Consider the following 22,545-nt stretch of genomic DNA (forward strand, 5'->3'; position numbering starts at 1 on the left):
TCCACTGGTTTGTACATATTTGGTTGGTCAGCTTCCACATATATGATATTAGGCTTTTTCTAAGACATCCAAAATAGATTTTCCTTTAATATGTGTCACCTTGGTTGGTATATAGAACTAAAGTCAACTGAGGTTGTCCTGATCTTGGGAGAAACTGTTCCCATGACTTAAAGCCTAAAAATGACCTAGATTTAGGGTTATCTTTAAATTAATCTCTTTCCCAAGAGGCTCAACATTTAGAGTTAAGGTTTTATTACATGAAGTTGCCCCCTCTTTATCATATAAGGTCATCCCTCCTCACATACCAACCCCTCTCCCACTTTACCTCTCAGATTTCTCTCCCTTTCCTCAACTTAGGCTCTAAAGCCTCAGTTGTCTAATTTACTTTAGAATTTATGTAACTGTACCATATATGTATAAATTAGACTTGGTCTTCTCTCCTCTAATCTATCTATTATTTCATTTGCTCATTGACAACTCAGAAAAGCAAGGAAATTTTCCACTGCAGTCCAACACAAGGTTTCTTATTCTCAGCACTTATGACTATTGGATTTAGTTATGGAAAAAATTGGGTCCCTAAAAAATTATGTAACTCCCCTTAGAACCTGACTGTAAGGTTCTCTAGTTGGAGATAGACTCTTCATAAAGAAGCATTACAGTTGAAATAAAATTATTAGGAAGGGTCTGACTCACATATGACTAGTATCATTACTAATATCTTTACTAGAACTGGGATAGAAATGTAGACTAGCACAGAGAGATCAGGTGAGAACACATGGAGAAGGTAGCCATCAGCAAGCCATCAGCATGATCATCAGCAAGGTCATATCTCACAAAAATTAACTATCAATATTTGATCTTCAAGTTCAGACCTTTGGAATTTTGAAAAAGGGGATTTTTTTTTGTTTTTATGTTCAGGGATCACTCTTGGCTCTGGGGTAAGGGACATCTTCTGAAAGTGATTGGGGAATTTATGTGGTTAATTTGAACCCAGATTGGCTAAGTGTAGACCAAGTGCCTTAAACCTTGTACCATGACTTCAAGTTGTTTATACTGTTTTAGTCAGAGTCTGTATTATTTGTTATAATAGACCTAGCACATTGTTATAGAATGCATAATTTTTTTTGAGGGAGGGTGGTGGTGGCAGTCCTATATACTGTAAGGAATTCAGCTACATCTCTGACTTCTTTCCACTAGAATTTCAATAGCAGAATCCCCATCCCCTTGCTAGTTGTGGCAAACAAAAATGCCTCCAAGTGGTACCAGTTGGAGCACTGAGATTCACATTCAATTAAGAACTATTGTTTTAAGACCATTAAAACAATACCTCTGTTTCTCAATTTCCTTTTTTTGTGCTGGGGGAAGGATGTGGTCACCCCTGGTGATGCATAGGAGCAAATCCAAGCTCAGTGCTAAGGAGTGACTCCTGGTGGTGCTCAGGGGAGTATTATGGAGGTTGCACCTCCGTCTCCTACCTGCAAAGCATGAGTTCCAGCTCATTGTGCTATTTCTCCATCTCCCTCATTATTCATTTGGTAGTGAGACTGAGGAACAGTTGGAGCCACACCCAACCATGATCAGGGCTTACTCCTGGATCTATACTCAAGAATTATTCCTGGCAATGCTTCTAAAGGTGGGTACATACCAGGGATCTGATGAGGGTCAACCATATGAAAGAAAGTGTTTTATGTGCTGTCCTATTAATCTGGCTCAGATTTTTATTTAGAACTTTCATTTAGAACTTTTTCACATTCTGGTTTCTAATTGAGATCTCAGACCTTTTAATTATTTGTATGGTAGTTTTGCTTCTCTTACCATCTCTATCCTTTAAAAAGTATTGGCTGTTTTCCTATTGGGAAGGACCTACCTATCTACAGTCTCTATGTTCCACTGAAAGTGGGAGGAAAGGAGAAGTTGAAGACAAATTTCTTCTTGTTTCACCCTGAGATTTAGGTTTTAATTCCAGCTGTGACTACAAGAATTAGGATGCAAAGGGCTTGGGAAAAAAAAGGAAGGATTATTTTCTCCGATTCAGCACATGCTAGATTACACAATTGCCTGTACATCAGGCCTATATTTAGAGGTCAGAAAACAGAAGTCCAGGGGAAGTGATGGATCTGAAGCTAAAATGCACAAGTTAGTAGTTGCAATTCCTCTGATACCGGCTGTGGTATTTTCTTTCCTCCTCCTCCTCCTCCTCCTCCTCCTCCTCCTCCTCCTCCTCCTCCTCCTCCTCCTCCTCCTCCTCCTCCTCCTCCTCCTCCTCCTCCTCCTCCTCCTCCTCCTCCTCCTCTTCCTCCTCCTCCTCCTCCTCCTCCTCCTCACTATGTGTATTCTCTATCCTTTTGCCAGAAGCAGCCATGGAATTATTCTCCTATGGTCAACCTAATAGCACCAATTAAATAGACCTGAGACTGCTCATCTAAGCAACTCATGGATAAGTGATAAAGTACACTAGTACAGAGGGTAAGGTGCTTGCCTTATGTGTGGCCAACCCAGGTTTTATCCATGGTACCCATATGGTACCCTAACCCTAACCCTAACCCTTTGTACACTGCTAGGAGTGCAAAGCCAGGAGTAACACTGCTGAACACTGCTGGGTATGGGTCAAAAACAAAACAAAACAAACAAAAAATAAGCAACTCAAGCAGGGACTTTGGGGAGACAGAGATAATGTCTAATAAGATCTCAGCAACAAAGTCATCATTGAAAATGAGGCTTTCTTGAAGATGACCAAGACATTTTTCACAGAGTGGATAATTAAGGGCAAGCAACAGTCCAGGTGATTATGGCAACAGAAGTCTTTTTTGGGGAGAGGAGCCAAACCTAGTGGCGCTCAGGGGTTACTCAGGGGCTACTCCACTTAGAAGTTACTCCCTGAAGGCTCAGGGGGCCATATGGGATGCCAGGTATTGAGTCCAGGTTGGCATGTACAAGGCAAACACCATATCTGCTGTGCTTTCACTCTGACCCTCACAACAGGAGTCTTAAAGGCTGATATCAGTGCTGACTTGCTGTGTGGCCATGGCCAAGTCACTTTACAGATTTCAGGTTCTGTCAACAGTTGTTTGTATAAGATGGGAGGTGGGGTGGGAAGTTGATATGATTAAATAAGATGAAATTCTTATAAAGTGTCTTATAACTAATAATTATATAAATAATTGCACAAGCAAAGATTGAATTCATTGGTAATTCATGAAGTTTATCCCTTGATACTGTGCTTTCATTCAAATGATGTGAGCCACAAATGTCACTTTATTATTATTATTATTATTATTATTATTATTATTATTATTGTTGTTGTTGTTGTTATTTGGTTTCGGGGTCACACCCAGCAGTACTCAGGGATTACTCCTGGCTCTTCACTCAGAAATCACTTCTGGCAGGCATGGAGAACCATATGGGATACCAGGATTTGAATCACCATCCATCCTTAATCGGCTGTGTGCAAGGCAAATGTCCTACCACTGTGCTATCTCTCTGGCTCCCACAAATGTCATTTTAAAGTTACTAGTAGTTTTGAGTTCAGATGAGTAATGCTCTTGTCTTCCATGTGGCAGCCCCCGATTTGACTGTTGGCACTACAAATAACCACCAGTCATGAGTCCTGAGTACAGAGTTATGAAGAAACCCTGAGCACTGCCAGGCATGGTCCAGAAACAAAATAATCCCCAAAACAAATAAAGAAATATCTAAAAATAAAGTTTCTAGTAGCCACAATTGTACAAATAAAATGGTTCAGTGAAATTAATCTTTAATAGTTCATTATATTGGATTAATTGTACCTCACAAATATTACTTTGATATAAAATTAATAGTAAAATTACTAGATATGTTTTGTTTTGTTTGGGGCTATCCCCAGAGATGCTCAGGGCTTACTCCTGGCTCTGTGCTCAGGTGCTTAGGATTTCATATGCAGTATTTGGGATCCAACCAGAGTTTGTTGGGTGTGACCCAAAAACTGAAAAGAAAGAAGGAAAGAAAGAAGGAAAGAAAGAAGGAAAGAAAGAAAGAAAGAAAGAAAGGAAGAAAGAAGAAAGAAAGAGAGAGAGAAAGAAAGAAAGAGAGAGAGAAAGAAAGAAAGAAAGAAAACCATTCATGTTTTGTTAAATCTGAACCTAGTTGCCTAACAGAAAATTTCTTGAGCCTCTCTATTCAAAAATGCAATATTCTCTATCCAATATCCAGAAGGAAATGATAAGAGAGACAGAAATCTCTGGAAGTAAAAATAGCAAGCATAAATTCTCACCACAAAATTCAAGAATATTTGGAGAAGGAGACAAAATAAAGAGATTTCTCATTTGATCACTATTCATAAAGTTCCAGAGACCAAAGAGATGTTTCTTTTTTGCCTTTTTGCCTATATTTTTTTGTTTGCTTAGAGAGGAAACTGAGACCCAGAAAGTTTACACGCTTTTGCTTGAAGTCACTGAGAAGGCCAGTTTAGAGAAAAATTTTAATGTTTTCTTTGATGGCCAGAGCAGGCTAGACATTTGCCTTGTACGTGTGTAACCAAGATTTAAATCATGATACCCCAGGGCTGGAGAGAGAGCACAGCATCGTTTGCCTTGCAAGCAGCCGACCCAGGACCTAAGGTGGTTGGTTCGAATCCCGGCGTCCCCACATGGTCCCCTGTACCTGCCAAGAGCGATTTCTGAGCAGATAGCCAGGAGTAATCCCTGAGCACTGCTGAGTGTGGCCCCCCCCCCCCCGCCAAAAAAAAATCATGATACCCTATTTGGTCTTCTGAGTACTGCCAGGAGTGAATAAAAATTTTGAAATTTTTTCTTTGAAATAAAATATGACTCAGTTTTCTAGTTAAATTCCATCACCTATTCTGCAACTTGAAATAAAAACCTCAACATTAACCAGTCTGTTAAAGTGGAGGCTACTTATTACTTTAACAAAAGGGGAAAAAACCCAACAGCTTCATAGGAGTTACCTGTATCATGTGGAAACTTAGAAACCTGAAACAAAAATCTCCTGAAATATGGCAGATCCTTTAAAACTTAAAATAGAAATACATGTGATTCAGCAATATCATGCCTGGGTATTTTCCAAAAGATCACAAAAGGTAATTCAAAAGGATGTATGCACCTATGTTCATGGCAGCCTGGGCTATGTCAAAACAGGAGGTCAACCTACCTGCCCATTCATAGATGACAGCTCAGGAAAGATGTGGTTGATACATTTAATGAACTGCTCAGTTATTAAAAATAAGTGAAACCTTTTCTGACAATATGGAGGAAAATTGAGCTAATTATGCTAAGTAAATGTCAGAAAGAGAAAGAATTACTGAGTGATTTCACTCAAATATGCAATGTAAATTACAAGAAAATGGAAACACAATAAACATAACTAAAAATATGGCAATTATCGTAGGGGAAGGGGACATGGAGGGAAGAATGAGTAGAGGGATTTGATCAGATAATGAATATTCTTATAATGCAAAAATTTTTCTGGTCTCCAGAAATTATGTAGCATTGCAAACACATGTTCTACTGATAAAAATTTATTAAAAAATTTAAAACAAAGTTCCTAAAAGAAGTGAGGAGGCTTACTTGTCAACATATTTGCCAAATCCAAATTCCAGCATATTTGAGAGACAAGTGGTTTCAGTGGGTTTTATTTCATAGCCGACAATCTCACTGATCTGCAAGAAAATGAGGAAACCAAGCTAGTGAGAAGAAGTCATGGTAGCTTCATCTGCTAAACTTTTTGCATGATGGAAATGTCCTAGATTGTAAAATTTATTTGGTTTTGGGTGACACCCAGCTGGGGTCAAACATACCAGGGGTCATTTCTGGTGGACTTGGGATGCAGGGGATCAAACTCAGGTTTTCATCATGCAAAGCAAGTACCCTACTTTCTGTACTACCACTCCTGAATTTAAAATTTAATTCAATTAAATAACTGAATATATTTAGAGATTATCAAATGGGAAAGTACAAATGTAAGTGTTTCAGAGGTGACTTAGTGCTCATACTGAATTCTTTCTGATTACAGGGTACTTTTCTTCCCCTCAAGCGTAAGAGGGTTGGGATGGACTTTAGTTTGTTTTAGACTTCCAGGATCTAGGGTAAAGTCTGGCCAATGACACAAGCTACAAAAATGTCTCTAAAAAAAGTACTAGAAAGATATGAGTATGTGAAACAGACACCCATAGTTCTGTTACCTGAGGATGTTGAGAAAGGGCTAGGGCTCCACTCTTAATATCTTCCTTTATTTTTTTTTATTTTGGGCCACACCGGTGATGCTCAGGGGTTACTCCTGGATATGCGCTTAGAAATCGTTCCTGGCGCTGGTGGCGCTAGAGGTAAGGTGCCGGCCTTGCCTGCGCTAGCCTAGGACGGACCGTGGTTAGATCCCCGGTGTCCCGCATGGTTCCCCAAGCCAGGAGCGACTTCTGAACGCAGCCAGGAGTACCCCTGAGCATCACCGGGTGTGGCCCAAAAACCAAAAACCAAAAAAAAAAAAAAAAAAGAAATTAGCTGGTTGGTTTTTTGGGGGCTGGCGAGGTGGCACTAGAGGTAAGGTGTCTGCCTTGCAAGCGCTAGCCAAGGAAGGACTATGGTTCTATCCCCGGCTTCCCATATGGTGCCCCCAAGCCAGGGGCGATTTCTGAGTGCTTAGCCAGGAGTAACCTCTGAGCATCAAACGGGTGTGGCCGGAAAAAAAATCGTTCCTGGCTTGGGAGACCATATGGGACGCTGGGGGATAGAAGCATAGTCCATCCTAGGTCAGCTGTGTGCAAGGCAAACACCCTACCACTGCACCATCGCTCTGGCCCCTTAATATCTTCCTTTTTATCCTAATGTACTAACTTGTTGGAAACATAAACATTTTTGGTGCCCATTCCTTTGGTGTAAATACTATTCAAACTTAGCTTTAAAGTGAAAATATGCCTAAGAAAGGCCTTAAGTAGTATCTTTGATAGATTTGGGGCATAAGCATAGGCAGTTTGTGGATTGTGAATGAAAAGAGAAGGGAGGCTAAGGTGGAAAGCCTCACATACTGCCCACTTCACTTTTCCTCTCCATGAATCCCCAAAAGGAATAAAGAATGTCGGGGCTGGGGCCGGGCGGTGGCGCTAAAGGTAAGGTGCGCCTGCCTTGCCTGCGCTAGCCTTGGACGATCCCCCGGTGTCCCATATGGTCCCCCAAGCCAGGAGCAACTTCTGAGCGCATAGCCACGAGTAACCCCTGAGCGTTACCGGGTGTGGCCCCAAAACCAAAAAAAAAAAAAAAAAGAATGTCGGGGCTGGTGAGGTGGCGCTAGAGGTAAGGTGTCTGCCTTGCAAGCACTAGCCAAGGAAGGACCGTGGTTCAATCCCCCGGCGTCCCATATAGTCCCCCCAAGCCAGGGACAATTTCTGAGTGCTTAGCCAGGAGTAACCCCTGAGCATCAAACGGGTGTGGCCCAAAATATAAAAAAACAAAACAACCCCCCCCAAAAAAAGTTGAGGAATATAGAATGTCATTGTAAGATGAATATCCTGTCAGTTTTTCTTTAGCCTTAAGTTCCTGGGGACTGGTATTTTGGTAAGCTTCAAAAAGCATTACAGGAGTGAAGGAAGATGCAAGTTAGTTGAATTAAATGGCTTCCAATTTGGATTCTGAGAAGACGCTGAGAAATAAATGGTCAGTCAAATGACAAACATAACATATTATTGCTGGAGAGCTGACTTACTATGTAGTAGGCTCTGTTTGGAGAGCTTTATGAACTTACTTTATTTCCCAATATGATGAGGAAGTACTAGAGTATTATTAGTTTTTCTGTACACATAGGGAAACAGAAACAAAGAAAGTGGCATTTTGTCCAAGACTATCACAGAAGGCCAATCTCCTCAGCACCTCCACATTGAGTAACCAATGAAACAGACAAGCTGTTTCAAGGCCCTTGAAAGACCGTGGGGGTATGATGATGATAGAAGCAAAGTGAGTCTTTTCTATTTATTTTTCCCCTGCTAGATGTTCATAACACTCTTAACACCCTCACACTTGGTTGTTTGTAAAAATGCCAACTATTTTTAAGGAGAATATTTAGTATTCTTATTTATAGATTCAAGGGATTGAAAGAATAGCATCAACTTGTTTCTTAACAGAGGTCTTAGAGAATAACATTTCCCGTAGCATTGCTAGGATGTCCAGGAATAAATGCAAGTTTCTCTTTTGTTACAGGTCAAGGAACAAAGACACTCTGACCCTGTAGCTTAATGCCTTTTTCTTTGGGGCCACAATTGGTGACGCTCAGGGGTTACTCCTGGCTATGCACTTAGAAATCGCTCCTGGCTTTAGAATGCTTATCTATTTTTCTAGGAGAGAAGACAGTAGAACCTTTAGGGCCAGTGACTAGAATGACACTCAGTAGAGAGGCAGTCTTCTTGTTCTACCTGTTCCCTTTCTTGCTGCCCTTTGACCTCACTCAAATAGATTCTCCTCTCAAAAAAAAGCTCTTCCCAGTGTCATGTCCTGTCTTCCAAAGGGTGCCCAGGCCCAGGAGTGGTTGGTTTGGCTGAGTGGGGAGTGTTTCTGGGGTGCGGGAACGATAGACACCTGCTGCCAATGCCGCTCCTTCATTCCTGGGTTGCAGGAAATGCTGAGGATTGGGAGGTGCTGCTTGAATTTTTCTATCTTAATTTTCACATTCTCAGCTAAGCGCTTGGGTGCAGGCATGTCAGTGAGAGCCTTGGTTAATTTATAGATTGTCCTCCACATGTTCCCAATTTCTTCTGCAATTTTATCTGCATTTAGTAAAAAGAGGGGCCCTAAAAGACAAAACATAAGGTGAGAGAAACATTAGACCTTGAAGATGTCAGTCCGAGACATCTTGGATTTTCTGTACCTGCACAGTATACTTATAGGGTCAACATAGCTTCTGGAAGTGAGCTTGGCTCTGAAATTTAGCCAGTGGAAACTTGAGCACAATAATTTTTTTAAGCTTTGACAATATCACTTGTAAAATGGGGGTAAAAATGGATACCTCGAAGGAAATATGAAAATTCAGAAAGTAAACTAGAAAATATCATTTTGGGTATATAATGCAAGCAAGGTTAGGGAATTTTTAGTATGGTTTTTGTATTATATATTAGAGTGTTACAAACTATAACAGAAATTTTGTGAAATATTAAGTGGGAATTCTGAGTGAATGGTGATATGGGAGTTCTGCTAAACATTTTTTTCGAGTGTTTTTGGGCTACACCTAGCAGTACTCAGGGGTTACTCCTGGCTCTGTGCTCATGAATCATTCCTGGCAGTGCTTGAGAAATGTTATGGGATGCCAGGAATCAAACTGGATCAGCTGCATGTAAGGCACATGCCCTACCTGTTGTGCTATATCTTCAGTTTTAAGTTTTAAGACATTTAAAAATTATTTTTAAAAAACATTCATTACTCTATCTCTTCCTGTCCCAAAAGAGTGGGACAGGGGCTTACCATTCATCCACTCCTCTGACTTGGTGCTAAAATCATAGGCTGTCACCCAAAGTTGCTCATAAGGTACTTTGTTGGTCATCAAAGTTTGCAGAAGAGGGAAGGTACTTTTCTCCTTTTCCAATAGCTCCTCTTCTTTATTGATTAGCTGCAGAGCAAAAAATATGGACAAGATTTATGGGTAAGTTGTTCTCTAACTCAAAGTTACCATGACAAATTTTGCAGTGCTTTGAAAACCAAATAGATAAAGGTGCCAATTCTTCTGGAGAGAAAGTGAGGGAAATAGGACATGGATACAAGTGAGGAGAGCCCTCTCTGGTCTCCAAGACCATGATGGTTGAGATAAAGGTTGAAAGATAATTTTCTATTTGATCCACCCTCTTTGTTACCACAGTACCAGTTACAGTTCTCCCCATTTTCGGCTTTTATATGTGCTTTAGTTATTAATATGCTGTCACCTTCTTAAAAAAATTTAAGATAAAGCTTAAACAAATTAAAGAACTTACTTTGGGGCCAAAGGTACAGCAGATAGGGTGTTTGCCTTGCGTATGACTGACCTGGGTTCAAATCCTGGCATCCCATATGGTCCCCCAAGCACTACCAGGAGAAATTCCTGAGTGCAGAGCTAGGAGAAATTCCTGAGTACAGAAGTAAGAGTAACTCCTGAGCATCACTTGGTTTGGCCTCAAACCACCCCCAAAAGTTAAAGACCTTACTAGTTATTTTTAGGACATTTTATTTAGTTTTTCCAGGTTTACTTTCCTTTATTTTAAGTAGAAATAAATGAGGATAGTAGCAGTGCCTCCCCAAAGATTTTTTTTATTATCTTTTTTTTTTTTTGATTTTTGGGCCACACCCGTTTGACGCTCAGGGGTTACTCCTGGCTACGCGCTCAGAAATCGCCCCTGGCTTGGGGGGACCATATGGGACACTGGGGGATCGAACCTCGGTAAGTCCTACGCTAGCGCTTGCAAGGCAGACACCTTACCTATAGCGCCACCTTACTGGCCCCTGATTTTTTTATTATCTTAAAGTGATATTTCCTTTCATATTGTCAAGTAAGTAATAAATGCATTATAGGTGAGAAATTAATCTGTTATAATTTCTTCTTTGTGTATTCAGTGACTTAAAGTATCTGGTATCATGTATGAGTATGGAAGAGTAATGAATCCACACCACTGTCCTTCTGAAATGTGATATGTAAAATAAAAAAATTGAGGACCAAAACAAGAAAGCAGTTGAGTCAGACTTTCATCTCAATCACAAGCCTCCAAACCTCAAATTCCGTCAGCGCCTGATCTAGGTTCTTTGACAGTTCACTAAGCTTTTCAACATTGTTCTTCATTTCTTCTGTAGTCATCACTTCACGTTTCCTAAAGCCATCCAGTTCCTTGCTATATCCCTCCAGTCTTGACTCATAATCTAAGCACCTAGAAGTAAGGACAACTTAATTATATTTGGACTTTCCATTTGATGCTTTTTTAAAGTATCAGCATTTACCATCAATGCATTGGGAGAATTTATATTCAGATACCACAAATTTTACCTACCTATATTTATGCATCCATCCAATATCTATAATCCCATACCCACTTCCCAGAAATGGCTCTATAGTGGCCCTACTGTTTCATGTATGTGTGCATAAATGGTCTTATATATCCTAAATGGATTATATATAAATTAATTTATATATAAATAAAATTATACATATATATATATATGTTGGGATTTTGAACCACACATACCTGGATATGCCCAGGACTTACTCCTGGCTCTGTATTCAGGATCTTTCCTGGTAGTGCTTGGGGACCATATATAGTGTTGGGAATTGAACCCAAATCCAATGCAGAGAAGCACCTTACTCACTATAAGTGGCTCCCAAATAAGACAGTTTTGCTAGTGATAAATGCTCTAAAGTAGAGTGAGTGACTAGCAATTGGAAACGAAAGATTATTTTAACTTGATTAATCACAAAGACATTTTCAGATGTTCAGACAAAGAGATTTAAAATTTACTTCTCCTTTTTCTTAATGAGGTACAATATAGTAAGTGGATAGATTCTGGAGCTAGGCATGTTTAGTTCATCCTTCTTTAATAGATATGACAGCTGGGCCAGTCACTTAACCTTTCTATACCCAGATATATAATACGATGATGTGTAAAGGTACCTAATTCAATATCGAAAAGCTCACAGAAGCAAAAGGAGTAGAACAGGAGTTAAGGAGTAGGCCTTGTATACAACTGATTCAAGTTCAATCCCAGCACCACAAGGTTCCTTAAACATCACGTGGTGCTGTCCTGAACACTACAGGTCACTTATATGTCACCTCTAGAAATCTCAGATTGAATAGTCAGCCTGGTGGCCAAGAATGTCTGGGAGAGGGTCCTGGACCTCCTGAGTACTACTTGGAAGGATTCACAAATAACAATAAGAAGCTAGTATCTGAAAAATTCTCAGAATTGAGATTGATATATAAACATATCTATGGGTTTGCTCTCATCTACTGGAATGTAAACCCTATATATATATGGTTTTTGGGTCACATCTGGCTGTGCTCAGTGGTTACTCCTGGCTCTATGCTCAGAAATTGCTCCTGGCAGGCACAGGGGAACCATATGGGATGCCGGGATTTGAACCACCGTTTTTCTGCAAGCAAGGCAAACGCCCTACCTCCATGCTATCTCTCCGGCCCCTCTTTCTTTATTCTTAATTCCTTATTTATATATTCTTCTATCTCTTCGAAGAGTGTGTCAAGAAATAATATCAGGGGCCAGAGCGGTGGCACAAGGGGTAAGGCGTCTGCCTTGCCCGTGCTAGCCTAGGATGGACCGCGGTTTGATCCCCTGGTTTCCCATAAGGTCCCCCAAGCCAGAAGCACATAGCCAGGAATAACCCCTGAGCATCATCGGGTGTGCCCCCCACAAAAAAGAAATAAATAATAATCATGGAACAAATAAGAAAATTTGCTGTTGAGAACAGTTATTACAACATAATCTAACTTTGACTATTTTATTAAGAATGCTTAATTTTGTTATGGTAGTTTAAACGTCCTTTTTCTTTAAAAATATGCAATAGTTAATTTTCAGTGGTTGATTTTTTATTTTCTTTGTTTAGATTCTGGCTTTCTTGGTTCACACATAGTGGGCTCGGGGGCTATTTTTGGTGTGCTGTTTGTAGGCAGCTTCCTGAAGTGCTTAGAGGACCAAATGAACTGAAACCACTCAGCAGTGCTCAAGGATCACTCCTGACCAAGCTCAGGGGGCCACATGTGGTGACAGGTATTGAAAACAGGTTGGTATTTTCAAGGCAAGTGCCTTACCCTCTCTACTGTCTCTTTAATCCCTGGATTAAAATCTTTATTAACAGTCCAATACATATGTCCAGAATAGAGCATTGCTCATAGTAAAACATAATAAGTATTGGTTAAATGGGCAGATAATAAATATATAAATTATGAGAACATTGTTAACACTAACTAAAACTAGGTACAAAATGGGCATTTTCCAGCCTCCTACTTTTTCTTCTATTCCTATCCTGATATCTCCCAGATCTAAAGTCTACAATCTAAAAGTTATTTTGTTGTTACTATTATTCTGAGGCCATTATTACATGCCACAATTTTTGCCCTTTTGTTTTTGAATTGCTAAATTTTTCTTGTTCAAGGTAGGGAAGGAATGCATTAGCATGTGTCATGACAGGAAAGCAGGTTTAAAAAGAACATCCGGGCCGGGCGGTGGCGCTAAAGGTAAGGTGCCTGCCTTGCCTGCGCTAGCCTTGGACGGACCGCGGTTCGATCCCCCGGTGTCCCATATGGTCCCCCAAGCCAGGAGCAACTTCTGAGCGCATAGCCAGGAGTAACCCCTGAGCGTTACCGGGTGTGGCCCAAAAACCAAAAAAAAAAAATAAAAAAATAAAAAAAAAAAAAAAAAAAAAAAAAATAAAAAGAACATCCCTTGGAAAACAAATAACCATGGCTTATGTGCTAGTGGATGCCAGTACTCATTCATAACAAAAGCAAGAATTTGTAGCACATTATTCTCTCTCTCTCTCTTTATCATTCATTCCTTTCTCTCAAAACATGTAGGACAAGTACTCTACCACTGAGCTACATCCCAGGCCCTAATGTAACACATATATAATCCAATATCATTTCCAGCACAATCTTTCTCTGTACCTTTTAATGAGGTCTAGCTCTGCCTGATCCCTCTTGCCAAGAAGTAAGGCTTGACTGCTTTCAAATACATCTTCAATCTGGTCTGGCCATAGGAACAAAGTGCTGTTCAGTTTGATATCCTCTTCTGTAAAACACATACCAGTCAGTTCCAGGACACTGTTCAGCACACGTCAACACATAGAGAATTAATTTAGCAGAGTAAGAGGTGAACAGAAACAAAGGTGAGGTGGCAATGAATAAAGAGGCCAAATATGTATGAAAACCTAGCATTTACCCAGTATTTACCAAGAGCCAGGCTAGAAGGAAAATGATTTTATGCCTTTTTCTTTTTTTTTTACAGTTGTAAATCAAAAATCTTCAGTCAAAGTCACATTGTTAGAAAGTAGCAGAACATAATTCAACTCCAGACCAATGAACAAGAAAGACTATTTTCTGGGTCCGGAGAGATAGCACAGCGGCGTTTGCCTTGCAAGCAGCTGATCCAGGACCAAAGGTGGTTGGTTCGAATCCCGGTGTCCCATATGGTCCCCCGTGCCTGCCAGGAGCTATTTCTGAGCAGACAGCCAGGAGTAACCCCTGAGCACCGCAGGGTATGGCCCCAAAACCAAACAAACAAAAAACAAAAAAAAGAAAGACTATGTTCTAACTGTTGTGTTTCATTTCCTTTCCAGATAAGGTCTCAACTGAACAGAAACCTAAGTAAAAAGTTCTGGTTCTGCTCTATAAACTATTTCATCAAAGCTCTGCCTTGGTTTCCCTTTTGGTGAACTGATACTAATAATATCAGTGCCAGAGATTCTGTCCATCTCATAGCTCTGATGAATTAAATGTCTCAATTGGGCTGAAGAAGTTATAATAGCAGGAAGAGTGCTGGATTCAGTGTGCTGGTCAATCTGAGTTCAATCCCTGGCATCTGAGTGGTCCCCTGAACTCTGCCAGGACTGATTCCTGAGTGCAAAGTCAGGAGTAACCTCTGAGCATTACCAGGTGTGGTCCAAAAAAGAAAAAAGTTCAAGGTTCCCTTTCAGGGGTCTCAAACTCGTGGCCCACGGGCCATTTGCGGCCCTCCGTACAACATTTTGTGGCCCTGCCCTAGAGGAATGTTTTTTTGTTTTGTTTTGTTTTAGTTGTTTGGGTCACACACACCCAATGTTCAAGGCTTACTACTGACTTTGCACTCAAGGATCATCCCTACTTTGCTTCCTGCGGCCCCCAGTCGGACCCTTGATGATTTATAAAGTAGAGGCCAGAATAAGAGGGTCAGAATTTACATGGTCAAGGACATAGATCAGATATGTGCGAATGGTTAAATAAAGGGATAACTTTACACTCCTACTCTCATGTCCCTTTCCCATATGACATATTGTAAGTACCAGGCAATTCACAGTTATTTCTAGAGATAAAAATGCTCTGAAGTTTGACTTATAGAAATTTTATTGACTTTAGAACCTGGTCCTTACAAAATTCCAATTTGATGTGAAAGGGTTCTGGATGTTTCTTTATTTATAACATATGCCAGGGCCAGAAGGAAAGTTCTCTGATCTCAGTGTTAAGAGTATAGGTAAAGGATATCTATTTATAAAAAGGAAATCTGTATTTGCAAGTCATTTTCCAGAAATATCAGGCACAAGATACCAAGCCAGGCAATGAGGGCTTAGTCAAGTTTTTAGATGTTTATTTGTTTGTTTGTTTGTTTATGGGTCACAGTCCAGTGATACTCAGGGGTTACTACTGGATCTGGGCTCAGAAGTCATTCCTGGCAGGCTTGGGGAACCGTATGGGATACCAGGAATAGAATCAGGGTTCATGCTGTGTTGGCCGCATGCAAGGCAAATGCCCTTAAGTTGTGCTATTGCTCCAACCCTGATTTTTATTCTTTTTGTCAAACAAGATTCCCTGTGATTTGAATTCTTGGAGATAAGAGTATAGAATTACTGCTTCCAAGGTATAGGAGACATTTGATAAGTAGATCTCCTGATATTGATAATTAGCTATAGAGTTGCTAATTCTCCTTTCTTCACTGACTCCTTATTCTATATATCTGTTCCAATAGAGAATACACACATGCATCTATGACATCATATATGACATTGAACTTACGAGGCAAATCTGCATAGTCCATCAGGAACTCTAGTCGTTCGACTGCATCTTTAAGCTGTTTCCTGAGCTTAAAGACAGTGACATTGCTGGATTTCTTTAAGAATGCAATGAGCTGGACCAGCTCCTCAGTGTTAGAAGGAACCTCACTGACTTTATCTGCAATGGTGCTGTACTGATTACAAATGCTACAGAAATGAAAAGAGCCATCACTACCATCAGCATCATCATTGTTTAATAGAACTGTCTCCTAAGACTTATTATGTTAAATGATTCCTATTGAGAGACTAAGAAAAGGTTTCTAATTTTACTTGTTTCAAGTCCTTGATGGCTGATATTCATAGGCATGCAATATTTCAGGAATAATATATAATATTATATATTATATATATTATATTATAATATAATAATAATAGCAATAGCAATCATATCTAACATATTATGTCCTGATTATGTGCTCTGTACTCTTCTTTCTGTTTTGTTTTGTTTTGGGATCAAACCCGGCAGCCCTCAGGGGTTACTCCTGGCTATATGCTCAGAAATCATCCCTGGAAGGCACGGGGGACCTTATGGGATGCGGGGATTCAAACCACCAACCTTCTGCATGCAAGGCAAATGCCTTACCTCTATGCTCTCTCCGGCCCCCTCTGTACTCTTCTATTCACTTAAGTATAATAAGTATAATAATTCATTTAATCTTCCCAATAACCCTGAGAGGTAGGGATTATTTTTAGATATTTTATAATAGGAAAAAGTGAAGCTGAGTAATTATTCTAAAGCAACATGATGTGTAGGTGTCAGAAGCCAGATCTGAATTAATATTCCTATTAAAACATTTTATTTATAGGGGCTGGAGCAATAGTATAGTGGATAGGGCACTTTGTCTTATCCATTGCTAATCTGAATTCTTTCCCCAGCATCCAATATAGTCTTCAAAGCATGGCATGGAATGATTCCAGGAGTTAGCCCTGAGCAGCACCAGATATAGCCCAATATAAGAAAACAAAAACCCTCCCCATAACCCTAAACTCAGAGCCTCATAAAAATTACCACCTAAACTATCTTGCTAGCTCTCCAAAGATTACATTCTTCTTGAGTGTTGTTGTTTTTCCTGGTTTACTTTGTCACAGGGACTGGGGAAGGGAGTGGGACTGTACTCTGTGGCACTTAGGGAAGCACAGCAAATGGCTCTGTGCTTGGGGATCACACCTGTAAGTGCAGGAGTAATAAGTGGTGATGGGAAATGGGCCTGGACCAATCTCCTATAAGAAAATATCATGGAGGGCTGGAGTGATAGCACAGTGGTAAGGCGTTTGCCTTGCATGCAGCCAAAACAGGACAATCTCTGTTCAAATCCCTGCATCCCATATGGTCCCCCGAGCCTGCCAGGAGTGACTTCTGAGCTCAGAGCCAGGAGTAACCCCTGAGTGCAGATGGGTGTGACCCCAAAACAAACAAACAAACAAAAAAGTATTATAACCTCTGTACTATCTTTCTGGCCTCACAGCTCATATTCTTAACAATATACCACCTTAATTCCCATGGGTAAGGTCCATACTTAGAATAAAACAAGGATTTGGGACTAAAGCAGTAACAGTATATAGAGCACTTGCTTTGCATATAGCTGGCTCAAGTTCTATCCCTGACACTGTATGCAGTCCCCTGAGCACCACCAAGAGTGACTCTTGGGTGCAAAGCCATGGGTAACCCCTGATGACCTGCTGGTACGGTTCAAAAACAAAAGAAACAAGCCAAGGAAAAGTAAACCATCACCGTGTTTTGCTACATCTTGAGTCAAAGACACATTCAAACAACAGATTGGTACTATCCTAAGTATGTAGCATCAATTTCTTCTTTTGGTTACCAAAACCCAAATCCCCCACAGGTTTTCTAAATTCACATGGTTTGAGTAGGAATGATAGCCCCCAGAGATTGGAATACCACCCAGATCTATTCAACCTCTTGGTAATGTTTTGCTCAAGATTGATCTTGAGAAAGATCAACCACATTAATCCAGTACCCAACGGATAGTGAAATAAAAACGACTGGAAAGTTTCCAATGGGAATCTTAGTAGGTGGTCAAAGTGATAATACAGCAGTAGAGCATTTGCCTTGCAAATGCCAATCCAGGATGAACCTTGGATTCTATTCCCAGCATCCCATATGATCCCCTGAGCCTGCCAGGGGCAATTTCTGAGTGAAGAGTCAGGAGTAATCTTTGAATGCTGCTGGGTGTGGCCCAAAAACCAAACAATCAAAAAAAAAAACACAACAAAACAACAAAAAGGAAGCCTTAGTTGGATGGCAACTTGGACCTGCTGAGGCCTATCCATCTAAGAAGAGCCTGTCAGAGAATGGAAACAACACAGAAGAAAGCTAAGTGGGGGTTACATCCTAGCTTTTATACCCTACTCCCTTTTCTACTTTAATCAGTTTCCTTTAACTCAAAATGACTTAATATTATAGCTTAGTTAATTTAGTCACTAGTAAATACTCATCAGTTATGCAATTGGTTCTTAAGACTGAAGAACAGGAAACCGGACCTGTACAGTAGAGAAAACAGGAAAGGCTATGACAAGTATCTGCAAGCACACTGACTCTGTGTGTGCTGAATGGCCCAAGAGAGGTTGTGACCTCACACTGACAAACATAAAGCAGCATGTGAAGCATTCTGAAGCTGCCAGAAAGGGAACAAAGGCTGAAGGGTTAGAGATGAACCTGGTGATGAATTCATCTACTTCAAGTCCATCTCCCTACTACTAAACTAGCAGTACCTGAATTTCCTGTCATCCTTTATTGGAGGACAAAACCAATGTGAACCCTGCCTGGTCATTGCTGGAAGGTGCAAGTTTGGGCTTTTCCATCCTTTCTGCCTCTGTGCCACACAACACTGCTCTTTCTGTGCATGCAATAATGTTACCTGGTATTGGTGTCACGATTAATGTCTACTTGGAACTGTATCAGACGGTCCTTAAGATTTTCGGCTCTCTCACAGAGTTCATAATTTAGGGTCATAGCATCAAGGCAGAACATGGCCAAAGGCACAGTAATGTGCATGGACGCAATTTTATTTCTTCGCATTTTAATGTTTTTTATGCTCTGTAGAAAGAAACATACTCAGTAGCTTAATTGACCTTTTTTGTTCCCATCCTCATGAGACTAATCTAGTCCAATGTTGCACACAATATTGATTCTAGCAACATAGTCTATGTAGATTATTCATTAGATTGTAACACAAGTTATCAAGATATAAAAGATATAAAACATCAAGTAGCATTGCCTACCATCACAAAATCCTCAATTTCATGTTGTTCTTTCAGGAATTCAGTGATGTTTTGCTCTGCCATATTATCCAATAAGTCATCATATTCTTTGTATACATTTAAGTATCTTCCATGTTAAAGAAAAGAAAGTAAGTATACAAATAAAGATCATCAAATTATATAAGTCATAATGGCAAATTCAGAAATGATAGGAAAGGAATTAGCCCAATACAGGAAAGAGAAGTAGCATGTAGCACTAAGCATGTGAACTGAGAATATTACAGTCTTGGCCTTGAATCTCAATTTTGTGATTTTACAGTTGAGTGAAGTTAGACAAGATATTTTTCCTTTCCAAAGATCAGTGTCTTTAGGTGGTAATGAGAGAACCTCATAAAATTGTTGTAAAGCTTAACTGTTTAAAAAGTATAGGAAATGGATTGCCTGAAATATAGTGGACATATATTAAACATCTGTTTATATCCCCTTTTCTATCTCTAAAAATCTTTGTTTATATGTCAAGGTGAAAAATTTGAACTAGTGAATACATAATATACACATATATGTACATAATATTAAATAAATGTAATTTATTTGTTATCAGATCAGGCAAAAAAAATGTCTGGATAGGGGCTGAAGCTCTAGTACAACAGGTAGGATAGTACACATGGTCCCCTGAGTCTGCCAGGTGTGATTGCTAAGCACAATAAGCACTCCTGCCAGGAGTAAACCCTGAGCAACACAAGATGTGACACCATTCCACCTTCCCAAAATAGAGCATACATGGCTGGACAGATTTTCTTCAATTGGAGGATAAATGTAGGATACTTTATCTTGAAGTGGGTTTTAATTAAAATTTAGATAAAATGGAGTGAGTAACATTAACTTTGTGGGAACTGTGGGTCTAATTCAAGAAGGCTCTTGGAATGTCAGTCCCAAAAGTTCATGCAACATTCATGAATAGGTAAAACAGGCACTTCAGTAGCATTCTGCAAATCAGATTCACCAGAATAAGGTTTCCAAGTAAAAGAACAATTCTTGGACTAAACTTATCAGTAGTTCTTAGCCAGATAAAATTTTTTGTTTATTTTTGGGGCTCTGCCCAGCTATGATCAGGATTTACTTCTAGTTTAGCACTCAGGATTCACTCCTGGTATTGCTCATGGCCTCATATAGGATGCCAAGGATGAAACCTGGGTCAGTTGTGTGCAAGGCAAGTGCCCTACCTGCTAAACTATGGCTCCAGTATGAACGATGGCTTCCTAGTACCAAAACCCATTTCCCCATGAATTTCAGGTGAAGGATTCAAACTTGTAATTGAATTTGAATTCAATTACTGTTCTATTTCTTTTCTATGATAACATTAGAAAACAACAAGTTTTTTTCTTTTGTATATTGGGGAGAAGTAAATTTTGACATCTTTATTTTAATTTATTCAGGTATGGGAACAGGTATTGATGATTGATGACAGTCAAGAACTTGAAAGCGGTAACCAAAAATCCAAGATACAACTAAATCAGCTTACTTGTATGGACCAACTTGATTTTTCTGAAATATTTCGTAAGTTTGATTCACCAAGTCAGAAACCAGACTTTCTTCAGGGTTAACAGTTCTAAGAGTCAGATCACTTCTTGAACTTTTCAATTCGGGGAACAGGACAGCTTCCACCTAAAGAATAAAAAATACTTTTGGAGTTGTTGAAGGACATCTTCAAGACAAAAGATGCTGTACCAAAATGCAAACTTACCTGCAACGAGCTGGAGTGCATGCAGGAGGCTCTGGGTTTGATCTGTAGTACCACATGGTCCCCTGGGCACCACTAGGAGCAATTCCTGAGCTTAAATCAGGAATAGAACATTGGCACTGCCAAGTGTGACCCCGTCAATAAAAAGTTCTTTCCTAAAATGGAGTTATTTCCAATGATACCAGCTGTCTTTTTATTATTATTATTATTATTATTATTATTATTATTATTATTTTTTGGTTTTTGGGTCATACCCGGCATCGCTCAGGGGTTACTCCTGGCTCTACGCTCAGAAATTGCCCCTAGCAGGCATTGCGGACCATACGGGATGCGGGAATTTGAACCACCTTCCTTCTGCATGGAAAGCAAATGCTATCTTTCAAACCAATGACCTTCTGCATGAAAGGCAAACGCCTTACCTCCATAAGATAGTTTTGGGATCACCTTGCTGCCGCCTCTAACTCTACTCTCTCTCCTTTCTATCTGGGTGAATGACTGTCTTTCAGATCTTTTCTGATTTCAAGTCTATTGTTCTTAGTGAGGCCTCCAGGAATCCCAGTATTAGGAGGTGAAACTCTCTGCTTGCAGCTCACTTGACTTTCTCAGATAAGGAGGTCTAGGGCAGCACCACTGAAAGATACATCCAGGCCATGCAACATATCACAAGTGGGTAGGATCTTCAAACAAAAGAAGGAACTCTGAGAGTTGTCAGTTCAGACAGTTCCACCTGGGACCATCTGGCTACTTGGCATTCTTTGGGAGATAAACTGTGGTGCTGGGTTGTTTCTATGCTCCAGGGCGACGGGTGTGTGACTCTGTGCTGCTGCTGCCCCTTCAGGCAGAAAGGGAAATCTGCCCGTCCCTATTCTGAGAAGGCCCTAGAATTCTCATGAGGCCCAGGCCAGTCTCCCTGGGATGGATGATTCGGCAGCATCATGTTTTTTTCGAGATTAGTTGTTGAGCTGGGTGGGCATTTCTCGGTCAAAAGACATCGGGTGTTGGTGGGGGTTGGTGGGCCTTCCAGTTTCAAGATGTGGGGCGTGGAGAAAATCTGTCCACTCCATTTCAAGAAGGCCCCAGAAAAAAAAAAAAGATTGAAAAAAAAAAAAAAAAGGAAAGAAACCATTTCTGTTGCCTTGATGGTTGTTTTTCCCAGGCTCTGCAGTCTATAAATAACCCTGAGCAGAGCAGTTGAGAACAACAGTGTTGTTTCAGGTATTATGTTGTTTTCTGCCTATTCCTGTGACTCTCTGATTCCCAAATCCTTGAATCATCAAATCTTGGTTTTTACAACTGCCCAGAGTTTTGATATTGGCATTTTGCTGGCACTTTATGGGAGAGCTCCCACCTAGGAGAGAACTGTCAAGTTTGCTCTCAAATGTTATTTCTACATCTACCTCTGGATCTGAACGCAGCACATTCATAAGGCTGGTGATGTTGACATAAATTTTGCCTTGGAGATTGAAGATATTACAGGACTGAAGATATATACGGTGGATAAGGGACTTTGCATGCTACTGACCTAGGTTCAATCTTTAGTCCCTTATTTGGTCCCTAAGTACAGCTAGGAGTGATTCCTGAGCACAAGACTAGGATTAAGTCCTCAGAATAGTTGACTATGGTTCTCAAACAAAATAAATAAATAAAATCTGCTTTGGATTTTTAGTTTTGAAAAATTTTTTTGAAAAAATACTTGTTTTAATCCAGCTTCATTTTATTTGTGCCTCTCTTTCACCCCTTTTAATTTTAGTCAGTATTAAAGCATTTGCATTTCTCTGGTTTGTTTTTCCCCTTTGATTTTGCTTTGCTTAGATGAATATTTTCTAATAATTACTTTG

At 40.0% G+C, this 22,545-nt stretch overlaps 1 protein-coding gene across 1 annotated transcript in view; it reads right to left on the minus strand.

Annotated features, from left to right (window-relative positions):
- The window catches only part of DNAH3 (dynein axonemal heavy chain 3), a 211,421-nt gene that overhangs the window by 162,470 nt on the left and 26,406 nt on the right, over positions 1–22,545 (minus strand). The window contains exons 11-19 of the mRNA XM_049788146.1: positions 20,489–20,631; positions 18,988–19,093; positions 18,624–18,802; positions 15,707–15,891; positions 13,607–13,730; positions 10,708–10,861; positions 9,435–9,579; positions 8,556–8,767; positions 5,562–5,653 (exon numbers count right to left, since the gene is read on the minus strand). Of these exons, the coding sequence (XP_049644103.1) occupies positions 5,562–5,653; positions 8,556–8,767; positions 9,435–9,579; positions 10,708–10,861; positions 13,607–13,730; positions 15,707–15,891; positions 18,624–18,802; positions 18,988–19,093; positions 20,489–20,631 (1,340 nt within the window). The remainder of the gene's footprint in view (positions 1–5,561; positions 5,654–8,555; positions 8,768–9,434; positions 9,580–10,707; positions 10,862–13,606; positions 13,731–15,706; positions 15,892–18,623; positions 18,803–18,987; positions 19,094–20,488; positions 20,632–22,545) is intronic.

The sequence above is a fragment of the Suncus etruscus genome, chromosome 15 (assembly GCF_024139225.1).
Source record: "Suncus etruscus isolate mSunEtr1 chromosome 15, mSunEtr1.pri.cur, whole genome shotgun sequence".
NCBI lineage: Eukaryota > Metazoa > Chordata > Mammalia > Eulipotyphla > Soricidae > Suncus > Suncus etruscus.